The sequence below is a fragment of the Vidua macroura genome, chromosome 8 (genome assembly GCF_024509145.1).
Source record: "Vidua macroura isolate BioBank_ID:100142 chromosome 8, ASM2450914v1, whole genome shotgun sequence".
Classification (NCBI taxonomy): domain Eukaryota; kingdom Metazoa; phylum Chordata; class Aves; order Passeriformes; family Viduidae; genus Vidua; species Vidua macroura.
This window is the reverse complement of record NC_071578.1, coordinates 17,738,911-17,755,783: the sequence shown is the minus strand read 5'-3', so window position 1 is coordinate 17,755,783 and position 16,873 is coordinate 17,738,911. Positions and strand designations below refer to the sequence as shown.

General features: G+C 36.7%; 1 protein-coding gene across 2 annotated transcripts in view; it reads right to left on the bottom strand.

Annotated features, from left to right (window-relative positions):
- Positions 1–1,223: 1,223 nt before the first annotated feature.
- The window catches only part of ERCC6 (ERCC excision repair 6, chromatin remodeling factor), a 44,463-nt gene continuing 28,813 nt past the window's right edge, over positions 1,224–16,873 (bottom strand). For both annotated transcript variants that reach the window (XM_053983884.1, XM_053983883.1), the window contains 13 exons: positions 15,613–15,783; positions 14,992–15,168; positions 13,563–13,679; positions 12,067–12,162; positions 10,064–10,282; positions 9,288–9,398; positions 8,730–8,849; positions 7,631–7,725; positions 5,940–6,085; positions 5,155–5,853; positions 4,358–4,559; positions 3,958–4,036; positions 1,224–3,523 (listed from right to left, as the gene is read on the bottom strand). In XM_053983884.1, the coding sequence (XP_053839859.1) occupies positions 3,095–3,523; positions 3,958–4,036; positions 4,358–4,559; positions 5,155–5,853; positions 5,940–6,085; positions 7,631–7,725; positions 8,730–8,849; positions 9,288–9,398; positions 10,064–10,282; positions 12,067–12,162; positions 13,563–13,679; positions 14,992–15,168; positions 15,613–15,783 (2,661 nt within the window). In that variant the 3' untranslated portion in view covers positions 1,224–3,094. The remainder of the gene's footprint in view (positions 3,524–3,957; positions 4,037–4,357; positions 4,560–5,154; positions 5,854–5,939; positions 6,086–7,630; positions 7,726–8,729; positions 8,850–9,287; positions 9,399–10,063; positions 10,283–12,066; positions 12,163–13,562; positions 13,680–14,991; positions 15,169–15,612; positions 15,784–16,873) is intronic.

The following is a 16,873-nucleotide window of genomic DNA, read 5'->3' as shown; positions in this document are numbered from 1 at the left end:
CCTACAACCTTTAGCTAACTCTTTTTTTCTCTATGTCAAAATTTAGTTCTATAACAGAGATGCGTTACATCTCAGCAAAAGGGTGAATAAGGAGAGTAAGCACCTGGAATAATGCAAAAGGGGGATGGGATGGGAGGACAAGGGAAAACATCTTCAGGAGCACAAAGGTTTTTTACCTCCCCCTTTACAAATATGGTTTGAAACCAGAAGGAACAATTACGATGTTTTAACTTCTGCTGTTCAAGTATCAATTCAGCATGTTTTACCTAAGCAGTATACACAGTTCCCACAACTGCTTACTGAGCAATCAAAGCTTCTGCTATTTAGCTTTCTAGATTTTTATTCAACTGCATTTGTCTGTTCAAATGGTAGGTCACATCCCACAGTAGCACAGTGCTCAGCTTTTAGCATATTTACAGGAAAGAAATTTTCAGTAGTTCCCTGTGGTATGCTTTTTTAAATTTCAAGTTTATAATCACTGTTCCATGCTGACATGTCTTTCCTTAGTAAGATTTAGTGGTTTTCCCCCACCTTTATTCCTAATTAACATCTGTATTTTGATTTTTCTTTATCCGCTTTTTTGACTGAGGTAAGAAAACAAAATATAAGAACACATGCATTCCACAGGAGTGATTTTTTGAATCATGCACAGATTAAGTAGCAACTACCAACCACAGCATTAAGCACTTGGAAACTGAGACAGCTAAAGTACAAGATTTGTTTGACTATGCAACACTGTTACTGAGGAACTGCTTCAGATATTCTGTGAAGATGTGAAGGAATTCACTTTACACAGGTAAAGTTAAAGAAAAAAAATCAGATGTTTTATGGAATGAAAGTAGAATTTTTCTGAAATAACTCTACATTAAAATGTATAGGAGCTATATTATATTCTAGGAAAACTTTTACCTATAAATCAGTAAATCTTTAATCACACATGCTTTTGAGATCAACTACTTACAAATATTTTTTGAGTATTATATTAGTACTTTTTCAGTCCTTAAAGATTTTCAACAAATGCAAGTACTGGAAAAAAGCTAGTTAGGATGCATAATTTGAAATTGTATGGATAATAGAAATATAATTAAAGATAATATGAATAATTTGGTTGCATGCAAAGCATACAGGAGAAGATGCCTCCCTGCCCACTCTTCCCAGTGCCCAATGACTTCTAGAACACATTTTTGTTTTTCCTTTTTTAATAAGTCCATAAAAGCCAAGAATTTATAAAAAGTACATGCAAGTTTATTTACATTAACAGATCAAGAAGCTGCAAACTCTCCTTAGTATACAGGAACGATGTCTTTAAAATTGTCAGTTTAAATAAAACAGGACACCAAAACTAACAGCTAAGGTGACAACAGCAGCTTTGCTGACTGCTGAATTCCTGGTTTGTCGCTGGGATAAGTAGAGATGCATCCCCCTGCATGACATATCAAGTCATATCAACAGCAGCTGCAGCCCAAGTTCCTTGTTTCACTCTTTTTTGAAAGAGGGAATATAAATGGGATCAGAAAAAGAGATGTTAGAAGTCCCATCTTTAAATGCTATTAGGAAAAGAAACATTCTTGAATTGTCTGCCCTGCCTAATTCCAGCCTCTGAAAGGCCAAGAAGCACCACTTCTTGCAAATCTCTACAGACTCTTTATCATTGAGCAAAAACAAGAGGAAGAGCCATTGGAAGTTTCTAAAAGTTTTTTGTTTTTTTTTTTTTTTTTTTTTACAAAAAGAAAGTTTGTATTCTTGTTTCACCATTCATCTTTGAATACTTGTACTTCCACTTAAAGTAAACAAGGTAATTTCATAGTGAAAAAAAAGCTGAAACTAGCTCAGCTTTCCATAGCTTAGGGATAGGAAGGACATTAGGCATATGTATCTATTCCTAGTTTAAGCCATACAGTAATTTAATGTTGCTGCAACAATGTGGTTTTCTTCTCAAAATCTGTCCACACTTCCCACCTTAAAATTTCCTTGTGCAGCACACGAGTACCTTGAAGACAGACCCAATGCTGTACTTGGATTTGCTACAAAGAACTGGTATTAGAGCTTACCCAACTGTCAAGAAATTTTAAGTTTTCCCTACTTATAGAAGATGAACTTTGAAGATGTATACAGAAGATGTAACTTTGATATATGCTCCAACTACGCCCAAAAATGGTTATGGTGAGTAAAACACAGTGACACCCTTCCCCCTCTGACCAGCTAACACCCCAGTCTATATCAAGGTATAAAATTTTAAGTGGTAGGAGGTAGCTGGCCATAAATCACAGTGAAACATATGAACATTTAGTGAGATTTCAATTTTAAGTCCACAACCTGTGACAAACGTAACAGTTATTGTTGCCTCAATTTTAAGAAATACTGTAAAGCAAGCACTTGCCAGTGTTTGTATGGGATTGTAACTGGATTGCTGATTATGGTATTAATGGTTGCTCTGGAATTTAGTAAGTTTTTCATAATTATCAATTGTCAGTAAACACAATATCCTGCTACACTTTCCATTTTCTGTGGTTAAACCATCATGGCATTAGAATTCTTTCCCAAGTTAGTTAAACATTACAACAAAATTCTCACTACTGATGTAAGTTACAGGAAATGATTCTGATGCACTTGTCAGTACAAGTGATTCTCTCATGCTAACTACAATCATCTCCCCTCCGCCCCCTTTTTTTTTGATGGCACACTGTGTGCCCTATGACCATTCAAGTAATAAACAGGAAATCAAGGAAGTAGTTTTCTGTAATTTCACAGAAATCAAAGTCTTACAACCCATGGCAACATCCAGGGTTCTTATTGTAATAAAAGGTCAGTATATGTTCTTCATCACATTTATAGTAAGATTTCTTTTGAAGAAAAGGTGCTGATAGTTTGTATTGTTTCATCTATGAGGTAGATGGCACTTTTATATAAATAGTGTAAATCACAAATTAAGTTAGCTTTAAGCCTGCAACAAGTCCTGCACCACTGACTGTTCAAGGCATTAATTAATTCAGGAATACAAAATACTTCAAGATTTTCAAAGTCACACAATGTTCCTCCTTTGAGAGGAGAATGGTGGTCAGCTGGACACAGAGGTGCCTTCACCGATCAGGCGTCATCGGAATTCTGGCTTTAGCCTCCAGACCCCTTCCCCGTTTGGGCTCCTATGGAAGGTGCAGATATTGCGGAGCAGTTCTCTAAAGACACAGGAGTGCTCCGCAGGCAGTTTGGACTCAAATTCCTGCAGCAGCTCCCGGGTGCTGGCCTCGCCATCCACGCGCGCCTGGAACGCCAGGAAGTTCCGCAGATCCACAAGCAGTTCATCGTATTCTGTCGAACCCTGGACTGGGGCAGGTGCTGGCTGATGATTCTCATCGCCCTCATTCCTTGTCTGTTGTGGTAAAACAAGGTGGTTTCTTGCCCTCATACGAGCTAATAAAGATGAAGAGTCCAGAGCACTGGATGACGATTCTCCAGATTTTCCATTGAAGTGCTCACTGGAACTACACTTCCTTATATTTTGTTTCTTTATTGTATCTCCATCCTGCAAATAAACACACAAACTATGGGGAAAATTGCATTTTGAGACATTAAGTTCACAGAATCTATTAAACAAAATCTGCCTGTTGTTTAGACTTAAATAACAAACACCACCACTCAGAACTTGGTCATCTGAAATATACCATAAAGAGGTGATGTATTCTGGTCTCAACTTTAGAACTTAAGAAGCAAAAGAAAACGTTGCTGGTTTTGAGACAGATAAGCAAACCATGGTGCAATTTGTGACTGCTGTATCTAACTAGATTTCATCAAAACAAAAAAATCAAAGTCACAGGTAACTAAAAATTCTAGAATTCTACATAATCATACAACAAATGCATATGACACATCTACAGTGTAAGTTGGATTTGTCACATAAATCATAACAATTCACATATATCAGCTATTAAAATAAAAATGTTAGCTTTTGTTTCTTACCTTGTGCTTCTTTGCAGGTGATGTACAAGTGGAATGTGAGGAAAGTAGCATGGAATTTCTTTTTTGACCAAACCGACTCCTAAAAACCCATGAAAGAATGAACTCCATGAAACATGCTTCTCAAAATGACTATGATAATTTTTTCAAAGACAGACTGGGTTTGTGTTTTAGGGTTCTCAAGAGCTCTCTGCTAAGCTCTCTTCTACTGTGCAACAATAATGCTTTCTTTGTACTACAGAGCAGACTACCTATGCTTGTAACATGCTTTCATGTCTATATTAAATATAAAACATGCACACAACTGATGCATGTTACTGCAAATACTAAGACAAAAAAATGTGTATCTTTTACATCCTAAGCATCCTCTGCTTTGGGAAAGCAGAGTGAGAACTGAACTCACTTTATTCCTGATGGTGCACCTGAAAGACCACTCGTGCCTGTCCAGGTTGGCACACCAGAAGCCGCTCCTAAACATTGCTGACGAGAGAGTCTTAGGGCTCTCAAGGCGTCCTGGGCCACTCTGCTTGCTTCTGCTTCCTCCAGCACATGGTCTGCACTGGAAGCGTCCATAATGGCATCATGCTTCATAACACTGTGTACCCCTAAAACCAGAGGATAAAAAAGACGAAGGAGGACATCTCTTAATTTATGTGAAAATCAAATATTCACTTTTTAAGTGAATGCCACAATTGCATTTTTCCTTCTTCAGGGTGATTATATTAAGCACATCAGTAGAGTAATTTCTAATGAGAGAACCCCCTTCTTTATCAGTTAAGTAATCAATCTGACAGCAAATCACTTCTGGTGTGCTGATGAGGTCATTATTCACAACAGACCTGGCAATTATGTGGGCAAATTGATCATTTCCATTGTTATGGACAGGACAGACAGAAGTGAAACCCTTGTGTAAATGAAGGTTGATTACATCCTGGAAATACCCAGGAGAAACACTGCATATACTTCTATATCTAGAAATGTGGATCTCTCTGAACAGTTTGTGCCAAGGTAATTAGCAAATTTGTAACTGGAAATAAATTTAAATTAAATTTAAACAATGAACATTTTAAGTTTCACTAAAGTAACAGAACAAACATGTTTTTTATTGTAGCTCTATCAGAGGAACAGATCTGCTCTTTCTCGCATTTGCATAAGTTTCATATACCACTGTTTAGTCAGCAGCCAAACAACAACTGTTACCTGATTTTTTGAAAAGTTTCTGCAAGACATAGTCATCATTTTTCTTTGAGTCTTGCTCTTCACTGTTGTCCCTTCTGTATTGCTTTTGTTTCACTAGATGAGGAATGCGCTTTCCTTCAAATTTGGCATCTTTGTGATGTTTCTTCTTAGACTTATCTCTGTTGCTCTCATGCGACAGCATATCCACCTTGTGCTTTGTTTTAGAGATACACTTAAAATGATTCTTATCAAATTGCCCATCTTCAGTTTTAGCATCCTGCTTTTCCCAAGAGCCAGCTGCATCACAAGTGAGGCTAAGATCTGTCCTGGCATCTGCATTAGTCGCTCCATGTCCCTCACCAGCCACCACGGCAGTCAGACCTTCTGCATTTGCTGCAGACCCTGCACTGCATGGCACCGACTGCGACATGCATTTGTCATCACTTTCCAAGCATTCCTCCTTGCTTTTACTGAATGAGCTTGTATCAGCAGCAGCTTGTGCATTATCTTTTGGAGAGCTATTTTGGTCAAAGGCTTCTAAAGGTCCCTTGGTTTCCTCACTTGTCTCTATTGCTTTAGGAGAAGAATCTTTCATGTGTGTGGTGGAATAGGAATTGGACGACTTCTTCTTCTTGTGTGAGCTGCTTTCTGCAACATGGACATCACATTTAGAAGTGCCATTAGCAGGTGGCTTTGGGACTTGAACATCTGAACCAGTACCTGAGGGATGAATAAAATTAGTATCCATTTAACAAACAATTAAGACATTTTTTCTTCCAAACAAATAGAAAAAAAACCCCATGTACCTGCAAAAATTGCACTTGTTTCTGTCCCCTGAGACGCATCTGGGCTGTTCAGAGTAAATAGTTCATAAAGGTCATTGGATTTGAAGAAGCGATTCTGCTTAGGGTCTTTCAGCACTCTATTTGTTAAAAATTGTTTGAAGATTTGTCTAAAAAAGAAAAAAGAAAAAAAATATTTTGTGTGTGAAACAATGTCTAGCTATGTTTAAGTACTGAGTACAGTACTTAAACAGAAAACTATAAGCACAAACATTACCCTGCAGAACAATTAAGCAGTGGGAAGATGATGTTAGTTTCCAGAAGACCATCTTGAGTTAGTAACTTTCAAACAACCAAGTAAATTGTTAAACACAGGGATTTATTATTTTGCAACAACCTCATAACACAACAGGTAACCACTATCCTGAGATGTCCTATGAGGCATCCCGTAACTAAGCAATAAATAACTTCACAGCTAGAACTTTTTTGTCCATTAAAATTGAAAAGCTTGCATATGTAACAATGAAACAATCAGAAAGCTCCTGAAAGAAAAAACTACAGCTTGTTAAAATGACAACATTTTATGGGTTCAATTGATTGGAGGAATCAAAAGCAGCAGAGTAGCTCAGTCTGATGGTGATGACTGGATGACAGACACTGAAAAGGGGAATCAGACTTGTGTCTGAGAAGAAAAGAGCCCACCTGCAGATGACCAAAAGGAACAAATCTGTAGAACAACAAAGCTGCAAGAAATCTTCTAGTATTGGTAAAACTGCTTCTGTGCCATATTTGTACTACATAGTGCCTAAAGCAAGATCTGTTTTTTTCTGTACAAAAAGTACATCCCTAAATCGAACTGGTAATCAGTTCTCTCAAACAGTTTTATCACACTTTTGGTTCTGCTGAGATTAAGCAGGGAAACTGTTTTTAAATTCAGTGGTCAAAATACTAGGTTTTCATGTACAGGCAAGAAACACAGGAAAACAGTAAGTGTCGACATTTCATTATTTAGACCTTTTTGTTGTTCTGAATTTTCCAAGAGGGTATTTCAGCCATTTGGAATTCACGTGAGTGAAGCCAACTACTGAGAAAGCTGAATGGGAAAGCAAACCAAAAAGATTTCATTGATTTTGAAATACAAGCACTTCAAAGGCTTTAGCTACACTTTGGAATAAATAACATGAATATGACTGGTAGTTATTGGGATTTAATTCTTTCACTTTGGAATGAATTGGGAATAAAATCAAATTGGGTTTGCACAGTAGTAAACAGATCTCTGTACCACATATATCTTGATACATCCCAAGGAGAATATAAAGAACTTGATGATTTGAATTTGCATTTCAGACTAGTTGAGTCTCATGTTTTGAATAAGGTGCTCACTGTTTTCTGTCTATGCCTCATACTATGTTTTACAGTGAATTCTGGATGTGCTGGACACAACTGCTGGAACAGACTGATAAGGTACATTTAACACATGGGTCTTGCTGCTAGGGATGGAGCAGTACACCTGGGAGTCTAGTATGAGAAAAAGGTTCTCCATTTCTCAGTAGAAACTTTTAAAAGTTTTCTATGATGTGCCCATCATCACCTAGGTTGGGGATTACAAGCAATGTGTTCACATGCATAAGTTATGTCACTGTTACACCACTTTGGATTTGCTCAAAGCATTTTCCTGAGCATGCAGCTGTATCCAAGAAATCATTCTGACTGACCTGTGGTATATCTTCTCCTCAATAGTCCCTGCAGTAAGCAGCCTATACACAGTCACCTCTTTCTTCTGGCCTATTCTCCAAGCACGTTCCCGAGCCTGGAACACAAAAAGTTTGGTTACCAGATATGAGCCTCTCCTCGTGTCTGACAGAGAGCTCTTTCAAACTTAATTTGGACATTTAACAAATACTTCAAGAAGTGGCATATCTAGAGCATAGAATAATTAACTCAGCAGGAGAGGAAAGAGATCTAGAAAGTCTCCAATTGTACCAAGAAATCTATGCAAAAATTATCAATAAATAGATTATGTTAAAATCAGAACTTTTGCCTAGAATATGTACTTTACATAGACTTATTCCAGAAGGAAATTTCACAATAGAGTGTTAATACACACCTTTCCTTTGAACTTCTCTTTTTTAACTTAACCAAAATTTTTCCTACAAACATCTTGAACCAACCACTAATACAGAGAATTCTAAGTCAGACACTTGCAGATCTCAGAGCTACATAGGATTTCTACAAAACGGCTTTTTCCTCTCAAACTCCTAAGCACCATATAACTGCTTACGTGATTTGATACATCAGTCTTACCACACCATGAGATGAGATAATGAAAAACTTCTAGCTGCTTAGAGCAGCTCTCCAAGGTCACAGCTACATATCATTATCTAGTGAGAAAGCCATTGTGAGCAGCATCTGTTCTCCTTTTCTCACCCTGCATTGTCATCACCAACACTCCTGCCTGTTCAAGAGCTTGCACAGCTGTACTTTCCCTTTAGAAACATCAGGTTTATTTATTTTAAAAACACAGGCCATTTGAACTGTTTGTTTGACTGCACTGTAACTGACTACATGAATCAACAACACTGGAGAGTGGTAAGGTATAACAGCATATAGGGGATGTGGTGGGAACCACTTAAATTGGCTTTGCCACAAGAGTAATCATAATGTGGAGCTGCACCCTAAGTGACCATTGCTGGGAACAGCAACTTAGGAAGGAGCAACATAGTGCTTTAACACTACTTGAGGAGATAAATGACATTTTGTCTTCAGTTTTATTTCAACTTAGCTGGTAAATGGAATGTAATAAATCAAACTCACCTGTGTGTCTACACTGGGATTCCAGTCAGGATCATAAATAATAACCCGGTCAGCACCAACCAAGTTAACTCCAATGCCACCAACACGAGTTGTTAGAAGAAAAAGAAATATGGATTTGTCCTGTGACACAAGAGAGAATTTACTAAAGCAAGAATTAGCAAAATGTAACATTAAATAAAATAATTTTTTCCTGGATTATTTTATCAGCATTATATGCAAAGATGCAAAGGAAGGCAAGAGAAGGAACACATTTCCTTGCTCATCTAGTATTTCTTTTGACAAATAAAAGTAGCCTGATCTAAATTTCATTTATTGTTATCCAATAAAATTGCTTTTCCTCTTTCTAAAATCTTTTCTTAGCAGAAAACCCAACTTATGTGTGAAATAAGAGATTACTTTTTCCCCCTCTCTCAGAAAGACAGGGGTTTCATTTCACTGAACTCGCCAGTTTTGTGTCTCCAACCTGAAGCAGTATATTTAAAAACAGAACAAAAAGGAATGGAAGAACTCAATCATAGTCATTAATATGTATTCATGTGTGGGATGGGAACATCTCACCTCATTGTATTTTGTTACAAGAGGCTGTCTGGAAGCTACTGCTGTGGTGCCATCCATCCTGAGGTAGGAATAGTTTCTGTATCTCACAAAGACTTCAAGTATCTGCATCATCTGTGGTGATGGAAAAAATTTAATGAAATCCAGACATGAAGACTCAGCATCTGTATGATGAACCTATAAGAATTGCTGGTACTAAATGACAAAAAACCGACTTATGTAAATGGAAAAAAAACCCACAGCTGAATGCAGTGGAATATTTGAGCTTGGTTTGGAAGTCCAGGGCCATAGCTTCAAGACAATTAAACAGACTGGGGTGCACCATCCCAAGGATATCCACAAAAGGAAGACAAAATTATGAGTACATAGGGAAAACAAACAAAGGTCACTGCCTGTGCCACTGTCCCAAAGGGAGCGATTCTGAGGATCAGATGTGCACAGGCATTACACAGAGCATGCAAACTGCCCACCAACTGCGTCCTGAAACTACACAGCAGGGACAGCCTGGTACCACATGGCTACAGCTGATACAGCTTTGACCCAGTGTATTGAAACCGGGCCACTGCCACAATGCTGTGTCATTCCAGTAAAGCTTACTGAGTTTGGGAACTGGTCTCTGATTATTCCAAAGACATCAGTCATTTCAGTAACTTTTTCAGTAAGACATTCATTTTATGAGAAAGACACTACAAAAGGTGGTTCTACTTACAGTTTTTTGAACTCTCACACGTTTTAAGTAATAGTAATAGCTAAAATTAAAAAAAATTAGCTCATCTTACCTGTCTTGACTGAGTGAAAAACAGCACTCTGTGACCTTGCTTGTGCCATATTTTCAGCAAGGATTCTACCACTATCATTTTTCCAGAACGTTTCCAATATCCAAACTGATTTGGATCCTCCGCTTCAGCATCTGGCACACTCTTCAAAATTCTGGGACTATCAGCAACAAAGTCAGGGTGATTGCAAATCTTTCTTAAAGTTGATAGTCCTAAGAGAATCTAAAGAATACAAGAGAAGAATATTTCTATTTTCATGACAAATACTTGTATCTATATGGTTTGTGGAAAAAAAAAAAACAGCAACAGATTAATCCACTCATCATCAATGTTTATTTTTAATAATGTTTTGATGCTAATACTTTTCTAAGGGAAAGTTTTAGGAAAAATCAGTACAAAAGAAAGTGATTGAAATTTTATCTACTTGTGAGCCTATTCTGGTGACAATGTTAAGGAAATTCTGCAACAATATCCACACTAGTAAAACCAGTCCCTCCCTAGCTGTAAGGCCATGTTTTTCTCACTCAAGAGGAAAAATGCCACTAATTTGTTTCTTGAAATTATCATGTCTTTCCTTCCAGCTCCTACCATATTAGTAGGTACCTTAAGACAGACCTTGAGGATAGTCAGTATACTCACCAGAATGCCTGATAACAAAGAATAAATGAATTAACATATTTGACAAACATACAAAACTGAAATTACCACTTTTGATGCCACGTTAGTAGGGTTCTATTCAGTTATTCATTCAGTAATATTCAGTGTTATTTAAACTTCTGAATATTTTGAAAAATGAACTAGCTTGAAACAGTGAATCCCTCAGTCTTCTAGCACTACAAGCTGGATAAGCCTGCCCATAATTTATAGCTTGTCTTTACAATGTTGTTTTTCAGCTGGGATTTGCTGTTGTCATCACAGAATATCTAATAAAAGCATTGACATTTACTGCTCAAAATTTTCAGATCCCTAGTAAATATGATAGTCCATTTTGTAACATCTTTGGTAAATTTCTGCAGATAGCCTTGTACAAGCCATCGCTAAAAGAACAAGCTCCTTAAAGAAATTTTCACTGGGATAATTAAAATGGCTATGCACTTGAAAAAACTCACCCACTATACCTTTGTAAGATCTGCAAAATTAAAAAAAATCAAAACAGTAATAAGGTCAATGTGTTCTGTGTATGGGACTGCATATATATATATGGCTGTGCTGACCATACAACTGACTGGAGCCACTGGGTATGCAGCGAGAAGGGATTTCACAGTTCACAAGACAAGAAAATATGGCAAATGACACATTATAGCCAACACATAATACCTCTCCTCCTACAAACAAGGGCTAAAATGGAAGGCAGACACATCCATTGCATGCATAAAAATGTCAAATGAACCAGATGTGTGCAACGGAGGAGTCACAGGGAATAGCAGATTCTACACAGGCAGCAGCAGCCAGCAACTGAAAATGTACCCCAATTATGCCTTTCACTAGGCCACAGCAACTTCAACACTTACACTGTGAGGATGGAGGTAGAAGATGTTGAGAAGTGACTAGTATGATGGTAACAAGGATGTTTGCTTATTTGCTCTGCTTTCTGTTAATACTGTGAAATCATCAACTATTGCATAACAAAGTTATCACACCTGGATTGTGCTCTCAGGACTAACTATGCTTTTCCTTTGCTTTGCTTGGGCAATTAGTTAAAAGCATGAATACCGTTACCTACAACAGGTCATCCAAAAAGCCAGGATTTGTTCGCAAGATCACAAACATATTGTGAAGCTCATTCCATTCTTTCTTTTATCTGGTCATGTCACTACATACAGATCACTAACTCAAATATATTTCATCTAACATTTCTGAGAAAAAAAAAAAACAACTACAAAAACTGAATAGAGATCAGTGTGTTTGCTTCCCTTACTGCTCAGAATCCAGCAAGAAGAGTGCAAGGGCCAGTCCATGATTTTATCCATCAAACCCTACCTGTCACTATCCTTATTAATGCCCACCTGCATGTCTCCATTGAGAATCTGGTAAACTTCTTTAGAGTTGATGTAATTTTGATAGATTTGACGCTGCTCCTCTGTCAAACGGCAAAAGAGGACCTACAAAACAAACCAACCACTCAAGCCCAACCTGTATGAATTTCAGAATTTTACCATGTGCTACAATGAAACTTCACAGATGTTTGACATACTGAAATACTAAGGTAAAAGACACTGCATAGGACTCACTAGAAATAAAAAAAAATTGTTTAGAGAATGATCATTAAAATGAGTTTCATGAGGTTTTATGTGCTCTTTCCCAGTAGTTAGATTTTCCCCTCAATTCGTTTTCATTTTGGAAGTGCTGCCATTTTCAAGTTTTAATGAGGTAACTGTGCAACGTTAGCATTCTCTTAAAGCTATGTTTATAGTAAACTCTTTCCATTGTGTGTCTGTCACGTCCCTTACAACTTGCTAATTCTTAGAAATTTAGCAGATGTGGTCTGTCCTGTCTTTAGACCTAAGCATGAAATATAATGATTTCTCAGGTGGTCTGATGGGCTAAAATTGAACAAAATCACTTCTTTGCATCCTGCAAGGCACCCAACATTATGCTGTAAATCAAACTGATGTAGTGTCCTGTGACTGGCAAGAGCAAAACTCAGATTTGTTTGAACTGTCTATGATGACATTCTTTAGATTAAGGAGCCCAGACTCTTTAATATCTACACATTAAAAAGTTGGTTTAAAATAGTATATAAAAATTAAAAAATTGGTTAAAAAGAGATCATTAGACTGCATATACACAGTATGGCCTACTTCTTTGTTATGTACATTTCAGCGCTGTCTTACAAAGACTAACATGACTACTTCTCTTTTAAAGTGAGATGACAGGAAAGGAGTCAGGATAGAAGATAAATGCCTGAAGCACTGAAACCTGAAGAAGTAGCTAATAATTACAAGTGAGTATTTGTAGGAATTTCAGTTAACCAATACTTTCAACCTCCTCTACTTTGAATGAAAATGTTTCCTAAAGAAACATACCACCTAGTAGTAAAGCAAACAAGTTTCAGACCACAAGGCTAGTATTTTGAAAATTAATTATAATGTATAGGCCAGCTAGCTTGCAATATGAACAACTGCCAGCAAGTATTTCTGTATTATTTGCAGCCCAAATTAATTTTTCTAGGACAGGAAATAATGCTGAATTGTTTCCTGCTGTACAAAAGGAAACAGACAACTCATTTCAATGCACTTGAGACCCAAGGAGACACTATTAAGTAGCCCTGACTACACTTCATCTATCCTTTACTTTTTAGATAAGTGAACTCATACAGACCCTGCAAGACAGCAGTAATTTAATACTCAGTACAATACTGAATGAATATGAATCTTGAAAGCTCTACACCTTATCTTTAGTTAAACCACCATTTTATCTGCTACTAGCAAAAATTATTTCCAAATTATCATGAGTTTTGGGGAGGGAGAGGACTCAGATCTAGTAGTGAAAATAAACAAACCTGTTCATTTTTATCTGGAAGTGAAAGGCTCATTTTTACATCAGCCTTCATTCTTCGCAGCAAGTAGGGGTTTATGGTGTCCCGTAACACACAGGCACACTTGTATGCAGTTTTTACCTGAAAAAAGGAAGAAAAGGCACAAGTTATATTTTGGTTCTTGATATAAATTCTAGCAACTAGCAAAATTATATAAATAACAACAGGAAAATCCTAATAAAATTAGATGGCTTATTTTACATGGATCTATAGTTACATGTTCAACACAACATAATTTGCAATAAAATTCATGTTAGCAATAATAAAACTGAGTAAGTAAGGCTTCCTCAGATACCTCAGAGTTCTCTTTAAAAGAGAACAAAAGTAAGATATTTAATTTAGAAAGCAAAGAAAGAAGGGAGTATAAATCTGTACAAAACCAAGATCCTCATGAGAAAGTGCTAATACATACACTGAAGATCAAAAAAGAAGCCCACAGCAATGGTGGTTACCAGACAGTAAATGAAGATTAGTGATCACTTGAGACTTAAAAAAAAATTGGTACAAGAAAATCCCCATGATCACAGAAACTAAAGGTCACTCTGGCTCTAAATGGAGTATATCATTCTCTAAGGGGTAATGGATGTGTGAGATGGGTATTAACTGTAATAATGGCTAAAAATAACTTAATTTGTCCTAAAACAAGGCAAACAATATAAATTATTGTTATAGAGAAACAACTGAAAGGCCAACTTGGTAAATTACTAATACTTATTCAAGAAAAGTACTTAAACTTGAAAATAAAACTTCAGCAATGCATGCATGGAAAACATTACAAACAGCAGTTAAAAGGATACAAGTTTAATAGCATTTATATAAAACTTAGTCTGCAGATTATGATGCAGACAATTTATTTACCATCTAGTTAAAAACAGAAAAATATTTAAGCTGTCATCAATACTGAGATCCATAACTCATTCAAAATAATTTCCCAAGTAATTTTTTGCTTTCAAAATTAGTTTATCTACTTCCAGACTTCCAACACCTAATGTTGAAAACTGTTTCTAGACTAGATTTAAGGATTCCTTCTACTGCATAATTTGCCAAAGCTTGACAGCAAACAGGAAAACTTCTATTTAAATACATCAAAATGTGGGATCAGTCACCTCCCACTCCGATTTGTTTATCTTCATACCAAAGAATACTTCTAATGACCTATACTTTAGGGCTTTTGACAAGAAAACCTTGTACGTAAGCTGCACTCCTGTATAAATGAAACTGTCTCAGTTGAATGATTTTTTTACACAACCAGCAGTAATGTATACACACAACTCTTTTTTTGGTTAGTGTCTAGAACATACAGCATTAAGTACATTTAGAAGTTGGTTTACAAAACAACAGCAACAGTTGGAACAGTTACCTTCAAACAAAATGATATTCTGAATGCATTTACCTGGACAGGAGAGGCGTTGCAATATCCTCCCATGGTTATGGGGACAGAAAACTGCTCCATGAACACAGGGAGTGTTCCCAATTTTCCTGGGAATATAAAGTCAAAGAGGGACCAGAGCTCCTTTAGGTTATTTTGCATAGGGGACCCCGACAAGATGATTCGATGGGGTGTGCGAAACTATTAATAAAAACCACAAAACCAAAAGAAAGTTATTTTCATGGTTCCTGGTGTATCCTGCCTCCTACCTCAGAGGATATTCAACTTTACCATCAATAAATACTCATGTCAAAATATGTGGCCTCACACTCATGAAAAAAACAGATTTCTGCAATAGACTGCTCATAAACTGTTAGCAGAAAATTCACACCAGCAATCTGACATTTATCAGTACTGGTAAATTACTATGCAATATAAAAATTCTAATTTTTTTCCTCTACCATACTTGTGTAAATTTACCCATGTAAATTCATTAAAAATGTTAAGTAAGCGAAATAGTCAAATACAGACCATTGTGATGTATGCTTTTATTCTTTATTAATGATCAAACATATATTTTTATGATAGGCTATTAGATATTGGAACCTCCCTCCAGAGCACCTAAATTTATTTTTTATAAAGTACCTGCTTGCATGCAAGTGTGACTGCAGCATTTGGATTTCGGATTTTGTGACCCTCATCCAGAATGACATAATGCCAATCATACGTGTGGATGTTGTCCTGCATCAGACGAATGTACGAGTAAGATGTAATTAGAATTCCATGGCATGAAGCAATTTCATGAATTAGTTTCACCTAAAAACATAAGGTGCACATTGTCAGTGGGACAGAATCCTCAGACCTACACACGCAGAGATTTGCTAGCCAAAGTACATATAAAAAGTATTATAAAAACAGATCTATAATTTACTTTGCAAAGAAAATAAGTATATGCAAGATTTTGATAGGGCAGGGACAGTCTGTATCATTTTTGACAGTGTTCAGGACTAATCTTTATTGCATTTATCCTCCATGTATAAATCTAGAAGACTTGAACAGCAGATGATGAGAAGGGAAAAACAGAAAGTACAACCACCACCAAGTCTGCTAAAGTAAAGACAAACACCTTATTACTAGAAGTGCCCTTAATTAAAACACAACCCACAAAAAACCCAAACAAAAGGGAAAAACCCATGTCAAAAACTCAGATGGTGTCAATATCTATGACCTTTTACTGTAAAATTACTTGCTTACACAGACCCTAAGATTCAAAATACTCTTTTGAGTATAACTGTTCAAGAATATCTGCTTTCTGATTATCATCTCTCGATGAAACCACAACACATTATTTAATGTTGGTATCATGAGTCTCAAGAGACTATGTGATCTTTAGAATAATTTGTATTACAGACAGAGTAGGATTTCTCTGCAGGTGTGGACATCCAAAGCTTAATTCTATCTGGTACATTATCCATAGTCTGCAACTTTTCTCGAATGGTCTGTCATAGAATATTGTAGACATCACTACCCAAACACTTAAGACAAATCATCTCGGGTGATTTAAAATTAAAAGCTTGTAAAATATGTAACCTCTCCTAATTTTTGCAATTAATAGGGTATGTCTGCAATTAGCCTGACTTAGAGAATGCTACACTCTTGTCATTAAAAGATGTTTTGTGAAAGTGCTGCTGTTATTATGGAGGCTCAAGAGACCAATCCCTCCTAGAGGGCAAACAGTGGACTCGTAGAAAACAACAGCCATAAATCACGCTGTCAGGTAGCAGGGAGAACAGAAGTGAAACACAGGCACATGAAGGCCATTCATTGTAAACACACCAAGGCAGAATCCTAGTCAGGATTTACTGAACCTGTAATTAATTAAAGTTTCCTTCAAGCTAAATTTTTA